At 39.7% G+C, this 12,105-nt stretch overlaps 1 protein-coding gene across 1 annotated transcript in view; it reads left to right on the top strand.

Annotated features, from left to right (window-relative positions):
* Positions 1-12,105, top strand: part of GABRR3 (gamma-aminobutyric acid type A receptor subunit rho3) — a 42,648-nt gene that overhangs the window by 18,577 nt on the left and 11,966 nt on the right. The window contains 4 exon segments of the mRNA XM_007459881.1: positions 2,952-3,175; positions 6,947-7,029; positions 8,051-8,191; positions 11,864-12,016. Of these exon segments, the coding sequence (XP_007459943.1) occupies positions 2,952-3,175; positions 6,947-7,029; positions 8,051-8,191; positions 11,864-12,016 (601 nt within the window).

Below are 12,105 nucleotides of genomic sequence, written 5' to 3'. Positions count from 1 at the left end.
CTTTCCATCTAATTTTGTTCTCTTCAGTTGTGTTGTCTTTTCCATCATCTCCTGTAGTTGTCTTTCTTTTGTTTCCTCTCAACATTACACTGTGTGCAACTATTAATGACAAGGGCCCTAACAGGTACTCACTGGTAGGATGCAGCTTTGAACATGTTTTGGTTTTGGTTGTGGTTTCAATTTTGGATTTGTTCCTCCCTCCCCCCAAGTTTTAGACAGTTTGTGAATGCCGTTAGATAGGGCCTGTGCCCTCCAGTTTGCCCCGGAACCCATGCCTGGCTTTCCTCTTAGGTTCATCCTGCTTCGTTCGTTGGTGTTTCCTGCCAGGTCCTGATCCAGGGAGACACCTGAAGTTGCAACTCTTAGCCGAACGCTTATTGTCTTTCATTTTCTACTTTGAATATGGAAGCTTGGTTTTTGCAGGGGGCTGGAGGATGATAAAAATAAAACCAGGGAATACCCCCTCCATGAATAGAGAAGATATGAATTACTTTCAAATGCCGTTTTCCATCTGGAAAGATTTAGTTTGTTGTTTATCTAATCTGGTCATTTCATGTACGTTAATCCTTGCATTTTATTCCCTTTTCTGGAATCTTTTACATGTGTGTTCTTGTGAAATTTTCAAAAGTTGCTTTGGGATATTTTTTGGAATAAAAGTATTTTTGATATATGAACTGTGGCTTATATATAGTGTTTTTCATAGAATTAAGTATTGAAATTTAGATTCTACATATTATTTTTAGTATGCAATTACCACAAAGATAATTTTTTTAAAAAAAGAAGAGAATGAAAGAGAGAGAATAAGTAGGGATCTCTTAAGGAAGCAAGACCTAGAAAATATAAATCACTTAAAATTGAAAGAGCAAATAATCTTTTCATATGTAAACTTAATTAATATTTTTATTTATAGTGATTCCTTCAACTAGTCATTGCCATCCAAATGCTAACTAAATGAAAATTACAGGACACATAGAAATTCCAGAAAAGTCTAAACAAGATCTTCTATGGCCCAACATCTGGTTTCAGTCTTCAGTTAATGTCCTTCTAGTCCTTGTCATTATCTAATTTAATATTTATTTCGGTTCAATATCAAACCTTAAATGAAACTTCCTTCATTTTAAGCACCCTAATCCCAGAGGGAATAGCACCAATAGTACCCACTATTCAAAAATGCCTTGATTAGAAAGCGTTGGCTTTTCCCTTACCAAAAGTGGCTTTTAGTGACATTTCCTTGAGCCTGTTGTGCTCCAGAAGTAGGCTCTCATTTCGCCTCTCCTGGCATAATCTCTAAGTGATACCTGAATGACCCAGTCTGCATCTAAAAATCTCGTTGTGTCTACCCCACAGCCCCCAAAACTGGACCTCATCCTTTTCTCCTGAATAAGTTCAGCCTTAGTACTCAGTATCAGCAAAAACTGGTCTGCATTCTCCATGCCTAATTTGAGAAAATCATCAGTGACCTCTAGTGTTGGCTTCTTTTGCTTCTCATTTATCATTTTCCCATGCTCCCTTGTCCCACCCTGAATTCACTTTCGATCCCTTTCAGTTTTGTCCTGCTCTCCTCAAAACAGGCTGTTCAGCCCGCTTCTCATGATAGTGCCAACTGGTAGTGACGCTGACGTACCACTGACATGTATATACCAATGTCTGCCATTTGACTTCATAGGCTCAGTATTTGCCCAGTGCCCTTCTGATCAGACTGAGCACCTAAAACCAAATATATGCTCATTAAAGCAATCCATGCAGTAACCCACAGGATTCCCTGTGGAGTAGTGTTACAGTAATGAATGAACCATTCTATTTATTCACCCTCACCGTAATCCAAAATTACACAGGGCTGATGCTCCCAGATTAACGCAGAGCAATAATACAATGTACCTCTATTCTGATCCTAAGAAAAACAAATGAGCTCATCATTGCTTGATGACTTATTTGTGGTTTACTGAGATTTGTTCTTTGCTTGTGTAATAAATGTCAAAGTTCTATTATACATGTTATTTCAAGAAAAATAGGAGTGTTGGGAAATAAACGATAGTATGAAGTAAGCATTTGGGAAGGGTAAAACACGTTGTTGCCCACACCCAATGACTTGGACGAAGATAGAAGAATTTCTGTTCAAACAAAATATTTAATGTCGTATCTGAGAGCCAAATAAAACTCAAATTATTGACTAACCATTTTTTTTTTCTGCTAACATAATGTTAATACAGCTTTTTCCCCTCATCCTTACCTCCTTACAACTGGAATGCACCTTAACAATTCAAATACCTGAGCCATACTGGATCAGAATCTCTGGGAACTAGCTTCTGGGGAATGTGCCATTTTAACGAATTCACAGGTGATTCTTTTGCACGCTAAAATTCCAGCACCACCATTTCCTGGCATTCTTTCTGTCTCTCAAGAAGAGGGAGATCATTGTCACTTTTTCAGAACCTCTGAAAACATGCTTTCCACCAACAGCTCCAATAAAGGCTGTGTCCAGGTTTTTGTGGGACTGTAGTTTTTTCAACTTGGGGAGGGCTTCTTTAACAAAAACAATATAAATGTATGGATACGAAATTAATCACAAAAGTGAATATTTATTTATAATGAGAAAAAAATCAAAATAAAATACCAGACCATGGAGTTTCAGGTTCCTTTCTTCTGAGATCTCTTTATGTGAATTACCAGAGTGCTTAGGTAGAAATGCTTCCCAGTTATAACCTGTTTCCCTTCACCAACTTGAATACTTGATGGTTTTCAGAAACTCTCAACATTCACCAGAGTCCAGGTGAGGGAGAGGCTCTGTGACTGAAGCTCAGTAGCTTCATTCTAAATCTACCTGAAAATGTAAGCTATTCATGGACAGGTCACTAACACCCATGGAAACCAGTCAAGACTAATAGTATTGATTGGTCATCCTGAACCATATTCCTACTGGCCTTTACTTGTCTCTTTTTCTCTCTGCCTAGGACTTTACAATGACTTTTTATCTCAGGCATTACTGGAAAGATGAAAGACTTGCCTTTCCCAGCAAAACCAACAAAAGCATGACTTTTGATCACAGATTAATCAAAAAGATTTGGGTGCCTGATATCTTTTTGGTCCATTCTAAGAGATCCTTCATCCATGATACAACTGTGGAGAACATCATGCTGTGTGTACACCCTGATGGAAATGTCCTCTTCAGTGTCAGGTAAGGAGGGCTGTCTACTGCCTTTGGCTTCCTTATACCACACCATCTACACCAAAGCTGATGGGTCTCACTTCAGGCTAAACTCCCAATATTGCTGTATTTAGTAATGCTGGAGCTTGGGACACAGGCAGAAGATGTGATTTTTCCTGGTTCTAACTTCCAGGTTTTAAAGAATGGTTTCCTAGTCTAACTGTACCCACTCTGGGCATGTACTGGAGAATGATAGGAAATAAGGTTGGACAGAGTGGAGCCGAATTATGGAAATCCTTAAGAATCTGGCCCACAATTTTCTAAGTATACAAAACTACTTTTCCTCCTCACCAACTCCACCCCACCCTGCACCCCAACAAGCAGTCTTGGAATCTTGGATCAACTAAATAATTTTGTTAACTATCTCCTTCATTTTTCATAGGAATATATATCATTTATTTTATATATATCATTTATTTCCGAAAAACACTCCTATTTTTCTTAAAATATCATGTATAATAGAACTTTGACATTTATTACACAAGCAAAAGTCATCATCCAAGTTACCCCTAGTTTCTTCATTTAAAAAATTTTGAAAATGAAAAAAATTTTTTAATTTAAAACATTTGTTCTGACACTATGCTATAATATCCCTCCATCTTTAATATACCATATGTTTTTAAGCCTGAGTCCTGTGCTTACTGAGTGGCTTACCATAGGTAATCCTAAAAATGTTTGGTAAATCCAAGCAATTCATTTTTTTATGTCTTAGAAATCCCAGAAAGACTCAGTAGTAAACTGAAAAAAAACAAAAAAATTAGCTTCCCAAAAGTTATCCATGCCCTAATCCCTGGAACCTGTGAAGGTTATTTTATATGGAAAAAAAAAAAAAAGAGGATCTATGCAGATGTGATTAAATAAAGGGTCTTGAGATAGGGGAATTATTCTGGATTATCTGGATGAGTCCTAAATGCAATCATCCGCATCCTTGTAAGAGAAAGACAGAGGAAGGATTTGACACACATGGAAGAGTAGAAAGCAGTGTGACCATGAAGACAGAGATTGGAGTGATGCAACCACCAGCCCCAGAATGCTGGCAGCTACCAGGAGCTGTGAGAAGCAAGGAATGAATTTCCCCCCTAGAGCCTCTGGAGGGAGCAGGGCCCTTCTAACATCTTGATTTCAGTCCAGTGATACTAACTTCAGACTTCTGGCCTCCAGAACTGTGAGAGAATACATTTCTGTTGTTTTAAGCCATCAAGTTTATGGTAATTTGCTACAATGGAAATAGGAAACCAATACAGATTCTTTTTGTTCATTAAAAACACATTGCTCACTTTAGTACAAAGCTGCTATTACCAGAAATAGCTTCATAGGCTTTTTTTAAAAAAAATGAAATTAAAGGAAATACTACTTTCCATAGGACTTTTAAATCAGAAGTAACATTGAACTCTATGAACATAGGACTCTAGTAGTGGAATCAAGCGTTCCTAGGAATCAGAAGCCGATTGGCAGCATCTGGCCAAGGAATCAACTGATTTAAATGAATTATTTTGATGAGGCGATATCCACTGGAGAATTAACTCAGTGGATTATCCTTACCCTGCACATTCCAAAGAAAGATTTAGCTCTTGCCTGGCTCCTGGGAAATAACCCACAAGCAAGCCCTTGGAATATCCTGCCTGATAAGTATGTCTTTGTTTACCCAGAGGCCTTGAGCCACACGGTATCAACTTGATCTCTGGAGGAGCTAAAACTAAGGTCAGCCATAACTATGTGACCAACCTTCAGTTAATATATACTTTGGACTCCAAAGCTTATGTAGCTTCCCTGGTTGGCAATTGTCCGTGCATGTTGTCACACATCATTGCTAGGAGAAGTAAGCACTGTCCATATATCTCCACTAGAACAGGACAGCTGGAAACTTGCTCCTGGTCTCTCCTGGAACCTGCTCTATGCATCTTATTTCATTGCTGATTTTAACTGGTATCCTTTCATTGCAATGAACCATTAACTGTTAGTATAACAGCTTTGATGAGTTCTGTGAATCCTTCTAGTGGAACATTGAACCTGAGCTTGGTCTTGGAGATTCCCCCAACACAGAAGGACTCAAAACTGTTGTCTGCACAGCTGTTTCAGCTGACAGCAGAGCCAGTCGAAGCCCAGCCAGTCACCTGGTTTCAGGCTTGGTTCTGACACCGTCTACTGACATAGATTCTCTCTTTGACCAAATTCTACTCAGTCTCCTCTGAACTCTCTTCTCACCTAGGCCCTGCTCCCCCATTCTCAATATCTGATCACCCTCTATATCTGATGAGGTTCCTCATCCACCCCCTAACCCTCAGCTGATATCTGATCACCCTGGCCCCCCTTCAGCAAGAATCCTGTTAGGTCCATTTAGCCAGAATCCCCCAAGCCCTGATGTTTCCTCTTGGTAATTGTTCATCCACTGACCTCCGCACCTCCACCCCACTCCCTCTTCCTTCACTATACATTCCCACTCATTATATTTGGAGTTGAGCCCAATCTTTGTTACCCATTAAAAAAAAAATTGTATAGTAGCCCTCCTAAATAGAGTCTGCCTTACCATTCTATTTTTTTTTTATTTTTTAGTACACGGGCCTCTCACTGTTGTGGCCTCTCCCGTTGTGGAGCACAGGCTCTGGACGCGCAGGCCCAGCGGCCATGGATCACAGGCCCCACCACTCCGCGGCATGTGGGATCTTCCCGGACTGGGGCACGAACCCATGTCCCCTGCATTGGCAGGCGGACTCTCAACCACTGCGCCACCAGGGAAGCCCATGCCTTACCATTCTTTAACAAGTATCATGAATAGTTTTTTCTTTAATAGTGCCTGCCTAATCTTGGTTGTTAATTTATTCATATGTACTCTGAAGGAAGTAGACTCAAAGATTTCAGAAATCCTTTCCAGCTTTAAAGTACAAGGAAGATGCCAAAATGAATATGTTTTGTGACACAAAGTTATCCAGACATCACCCTGGCTTGGCATTTTGCTGCATGACTATTGACAGTAGAATTCAACCCCCGGCAGATAAAATGGTTCTACTCCTGTGATTAACTTGGATGCACCATGGGTAGGACCAGCTGTTGCCTTTGTGTTTTGCAGACTCGCTCAGGGGCCTTTTAAGGAACCTCTGATCTGCTATTGTGGGTACCAAAGTTCAACAGCCTCTACCTGAAGCCAGGAAAAACTAAAAGGACATAAAATTTGAAAAAACAGTCCTCATCAGTATGCAAGCCTTTCAACTTAATAGCACCTGAATTACATGCTTAATAGCACATAGAACTATAACTGAAAATGCTCCAGGCTTTCCCCTCACTCCTGGAAAGATAAATTCCTCAGGTAAACCTGCTTTGTGAAAGAAAACTTTACTCATAGGTTTTTATTACCACCATTCCAGCTCTTTATTACTGGAAACTATTTAAGTTTGCGTCTTCCAGAAAGCAGAAAATATTTAAATCTATTTAAAAGTCTTCTCACTTTGAAGTGTGTTTTTCTGAAAACACCCAGAAAATATAGAGGAGGCTGAGCAGGAAATGGTGAGATCAGAAGCAATTATTAGGGCAGGAATTCACTCATTAACTGTGTCTTAAGCAAATCACCTACCTTTCTGGGTTTGCTTCCTTATGGGTTACTTGGAAAGAAGATGGTAACACCTGTTTTGCATTAGTCTTGAAAGGCACTCAAAAGTGTCAGAGAACTTCAATGCTGCATTGCTTATTTGACCATGTGGTTAAATAATCTGCAGTTTTCTATAGCAGTTTTCATTCTTGCTATAGGATAACTGTTACAGCAGTGTGCTTTATGGATTTCAGCAGGTTTCCACTTGACACTCAAAATTGTTCCCTTGAACTGGAAAGCTGTAAGTCTTGCTTCTCTATGGAGTATGTGTGGTCTGAACACACCATCACATACTTGCATATAAATAAGCATACTCTTAACAAGCATGTAAACATCTTGATAAACATATTTGTCCAAAACAGCTTGTTGGTTGGTTGGATGGTTGGTTTTTCAGTAAGAATGATGATAGCAAATTGTCTCTCAAATGAGAAGATAGAAAATTCAAGGGAAAAAATGTTTTGATAACTACATATTCTGCAGTTTCCACAATGATTTTAAAGGAATAGCTCCCTAAAAAGTTGTATTCTTGCTAATGCTATTAACAGAGACTGGCAGATTTAGAAAGCTCTGCCATTTATGTTCCCATATGAATCCCAATCTTCCATTAAGTATGCTTTGTTTCCCTGGAAAAACCCAGCTCTAGACTTAAACCTCCTACTCAGAGCCCTGTCAGAGGGCATCTGAGCCAGCTCCCTGTCAATTACTTTGACCCACCAGCTATTTTTGACATGATATCTTAAAAGCTGACTGCAGTTTTCCATAATGTGGGTAAAATGCTGGGAATCTCAATGGATGTCTCCTACATAGATGCTCCTCCCCAAATCCATTAGAAACTCTCTATAATAGTATTTGATTATAGAAGAAAATTCTGTACAAGCCCAGCGCACTCTGGAATTTCATCCAATAGAGCTACTAAACTAAAGGGGCCTAAAGACTTGGCGTCAGACCTGTGAGTGAAAGGCGGTGCTGTGACATTCACAGTACACACAGACATGGAAACAGCTATTAGGAGAGTTTTAATGTGTCACGTGGGCACAGAAAAAGCTGCCACACTATGCCAGTAATCAGGGTCTAATTTTTGGAGGTTTTTTTTTTTCTTTTCGAAGATGTGGATATTATCAGTCTATTGGCAAACGTATATTTCAGAGCCATGACATTGGACCAGACCCCAGGGATACAGAACTGTATAAAACATGGTCATAGACCTCATGGAACTTACAAGAGCTTACTCCAATAAAAAGAATATTATTTTCTTGTCTTAGATGCCTACAATGAGGACGATCTAATGCTGTACTGGAAACATGGAAACAAGTCCCTGAATACTGATGAGCATATTTCCCTTTCTCAGTTCTTCATCGAGGAATTCGGTGCATCCAGTGGATTTGCTGTCTATAGCAGCACAGGTACAGTATTTTATGTGGACAATTCATCACCATTTATTGAGCATCTACTGTCTGCAAAGTACGAGTGGAAAGACCCGAGTCCAAACAAGCATCCCATTTGGCCAATAACATCATCCTTCTTTTATAGGCAGCCACCTCTACCTTTCCAATACAGGTTTTCCTCAACTTACGATGGGGTTACCTCCCAATAAATCCATCATAAGTTGAAGTGCATTTAATATACCTAACCTCCCAAATATCATAAGTAGCCTAGCTTACCTTTAATGTGCTCAGAACACTTATTCATCTAACTCAAATCCTATTTTATAATAAAGTGTTGAATATCTTCTGTAATTTAATTGAATACTGTCCTGAAAGTGAAAAACAGAATGGTTGTCTGGGTGCAGAATGGTTGTAAGTGTATCGGTTGTTTGCCCTCGTGATCTGGGGCTGACGGGGGGCTGGTTCGCTGCGGCTGCCCAGCATCACACAAGAGCATATGGCCAGCCCGGGAAAAAGATCAAAATTTAAAATTGGAAATACAGTTTCTACTGAATATGTATTGCTTTCATACCATCATACAGTCAAAAAATTGTAAGTCAAATCATGTTAAGTCAGGGACCGTCTGTGCAGATTTCTGTCTTCGTCATATAACCACCTCTAACTAGATGCCTTGCTTCCTCTCGGCCCCTGCAGTCTACTCTTAATACAGCAGACAGAGTATTCTTTTGAAAACATAAACAGCACAATTCTTCTCTGTTCAAAGCCCTCTGGTGTTTTTCCACCAAACTTACAACAGAATTTAAGCTTCTCACCATGGCCTGCAAGGCCCTACATGATCTCTCTCTGCCTAAGGCTCTGACCTCACCAACTACCCCTGCCCCCTCTCCCTACTTCTTGTCTTCAAACACACCCATCTTATTCCATCTGCAGGGTTTCTGCTTTGGCCTTTTCTCTCTGCCTGGAATGTTTTCCCCTGATCTTTTGATGACCAGCTTCCTCATTTTGCTCAGAGCTTTGTTTAAATATCATCTCCTCAAAGAATGCTTTCCTGGTGGCGCAGTGGTTAAGAGTCCGCCTGCTGATGCAGGGGACACGGGTTCGTGCCCCGGTCCGGGAAGATCACACATGCCGTGGAGAGGCTGGGCCCGTGAGCCGTGGCCGCTGAGCCTGCGTGTCTGGAGCCTGTGCTCCGCAACGGGAGAGCCCACAACAGTGAGAGGCCTGCGTACCGCAAAAAATAAAGAATGTTTTCCTAGCCATCCTATCTAGAATAGACTTCCCTCCTCACCATTCCCCATGTGTACTTGTCTTCACATCACTAACCATGTCCTGAAATACATCTCTATTTGACTGCCTTATTGTCTGAATGCCTGACTAGAAAGAGTGCAGGGATCTGTCTGCCTTGTTCACCATCTCTTCCCCATTCTCTTGTTCACCTGGAATGTGCCTGGCACATGATAGGTGCTCAATAAATAGCAGCTGAATCAATCAATCAATCAATCAATCAAGTATGTCATTGTGATGCCACACACATGCCAAAAGGGTATAAAGAGATTTATTACTCACATAATGAGGTTTTCTAGAGAGAGCAGGGCAGGCTCCTGAGAAGGTATGAAAATGTCTTAGAGAACAGAAAAGGGTGCCTGACTTGGGGTTCTATGGTGGTTAGAAAGTGGGGCTAGGGTGAGGATTCCCTTAAATGGTGCAGTGTTTGCATGGTTTGATCTTCCCACCAGTGCCAAAGAGGAAACATCTGGCTTTCCTCCTAGCTTGCCCAGGTGTGGAACAGAAGGGGAAGCGGGGCTAGAAAGTTATCAGAAGTCAAATATGAAAAATGGAGTCACACTCTATTTATTACACTACACAAAATGAGGGCTCCACATCTTTCCAAAGCAGCACTACCTTTCCTGGTTGGTAAAGGGAGCTCTTCCTGGCTACAGCTTCAACAACAAAACCATCCTCCCTAGTCTCCTCTTTCCAGAAGAACAGCAAGACAGAGCAACATTTTTCCTGCTCGGTTGCAAAAAAAAAATTCAGAAAATTATGAGAAAGAAAGGACCTCGTTACCTAAATATATTTCAAGACTTAAAACCATATGCATTAATGTCTTCCTTTATGAAGTACTTTCACAGCTTTTCCTTTTCTCTTTTAATCTCACAATAATTATATGAAGCTATAACGTCAGAGATGCTATTATTCCACTCTACAACCATAATCAAAATTCTCAATTGCAAACCATAATGAAGTGGGCTGTGACATGGGTAATACAAGACAATGAGTAGCTTAAAAAATGTATATTTTGACTTTAGAATGAACTATGTAGTGTATCTTTTATTAGCCTTGGTAATGAAATTGTTTGGTGTTCCTGAAACGTATCAACTGATGGTGAGAGAAACTCAGAACAAGTAGGAAAGAGAAGGGTAACCAGCAGTTCATTAAGAGTAGAATATTAGGCATGCAGTCTGCCAATTTGGCGTGGATTGACTAGGAGTATATCTTAGACTAAGTGCCTAAATGTTTACCTAATCTGTCTAAATAGGTTTGCCATCTTGGGTTACCTAAGAAATTACTACTAAGGAAGTGGAAGAGTTCTTCTACTTTGCAACATCTATGATTTAGTTTTATTATTTTTTTTGACCTGTAGTCTCTGTGATTTGAATAATTTTGTCTCAAAGTACACTGCATTTATCATAGAAAAATTAATCTTACCACTTATTTATAAAAGACATACTTTCATTTTTATCATTTCATTATTCACTGCCTTATTTTAGAAAAGGCTTAATAAGATTGACATCACAGCTATTGTGAAATAAAGCATGATATGAATTAGAAATGTGTGAGAAAAAAATGTAAGAGAAGGGTAAGTTATGTTATAGAATATGTGTGGTTATTAGAGAATGGCACTCAGAGAAGTCCTATAAATGGCCCAAAAATATGGCTTTAAACTTACTTGCAGCCAATGTGAAAAGGGAAACCTGAACAAAATGCGTGTGGATGTGACTACAATTTGCAGTTTTGATCAGCACAAATTAATCAATATTACCAACCTGAGTTTATATAATTCCAACAACAAGCAAAAGAACATCATTTGGCTACTTTTTGGCAGATTTATCATAGATAAATTAATGGTACCCGTGAAACTTTGAAATAATAAAAAATAGTTTACGGATACTCCCTCCCCCTAGCTCTTCTTTGAATCCCTTAGCTGTCTGGATCCTAACTTGGAATCCAGTGACCTAGTAGCTACTGTGAATCTTTTCCTCCACATAAAATATTTCATTTCATTTGTTATAGCTAATAAATAGTTTATTGGCTATTGCATCAGTCATTAGCCATGTACTGAAGACTTTCTCACCTGCAGAAACACTGCAAACATAGTATATTTTGGAGAAAGGTCTTTAAAGGCCATCCCATAAAATGTAATTACCATTCATCCCTGAACAGCAGGTATGAAATTTAAAGGAGGATCTTTGAGTCAGATAATTAAACAGACTGCAGTTCAGTTAGTTCAACAAACATTGGATGGAGTGCCAGGCCCAGGTCCTATGCCAATGCTGGGTAAACAAGGGTGAGTGTGTTAAGTTCCATGTTCCCTAAGAGCTTGGAGTCTAAAGAAGCAGGTTATTTCACTAAGTGTGGGGTTTCCACGAAGAAGCCTGTTCTGATGAAAACTTTCGCTTTTTCTCATAGGTTGGTACAGCAGGCTTTTCATCAACTTTGTGCTAAGGAGGCATATTTTCTTCTTCGTGCTGCAAACCTATTTCCTGGCTGTGTTGATGGTAATGCTTTCCTGGGTTTCATTTTGGATTGACCAGAGAGCTGTTCCCGCAAGAGTTTCCTTGGGTAAGTCTTTCCACACCTTTGTGAAATGTTAATATGGGAGAAATGTCGAGGAAGGTAAATAAAAAGGGTGATAAGTGGAGAGGGAAAGA

Source organism: Lipotes vexillifer, unplaced genomic scaffold (assembly GCF_000442215.2).
Source record: "Lipotes vexillifer unplaced genomic scaffold, Lipotes_vexillifer_v1.1 scaffold448, whole genome shotgun sequence".
In the NCBI taxonomy this organism is placed as follows: Eukaryota; Metazoa; Chordata; class Mammalia; order Artiodactyla; family Lipotidae; genus Lipotes; species Lipotes vexillifer.
The sequence above is the reverse complement of the archived record's forward strand: the minus strand, read 5'-3'. Positions and strand labels throughout refer to the sequence as shown.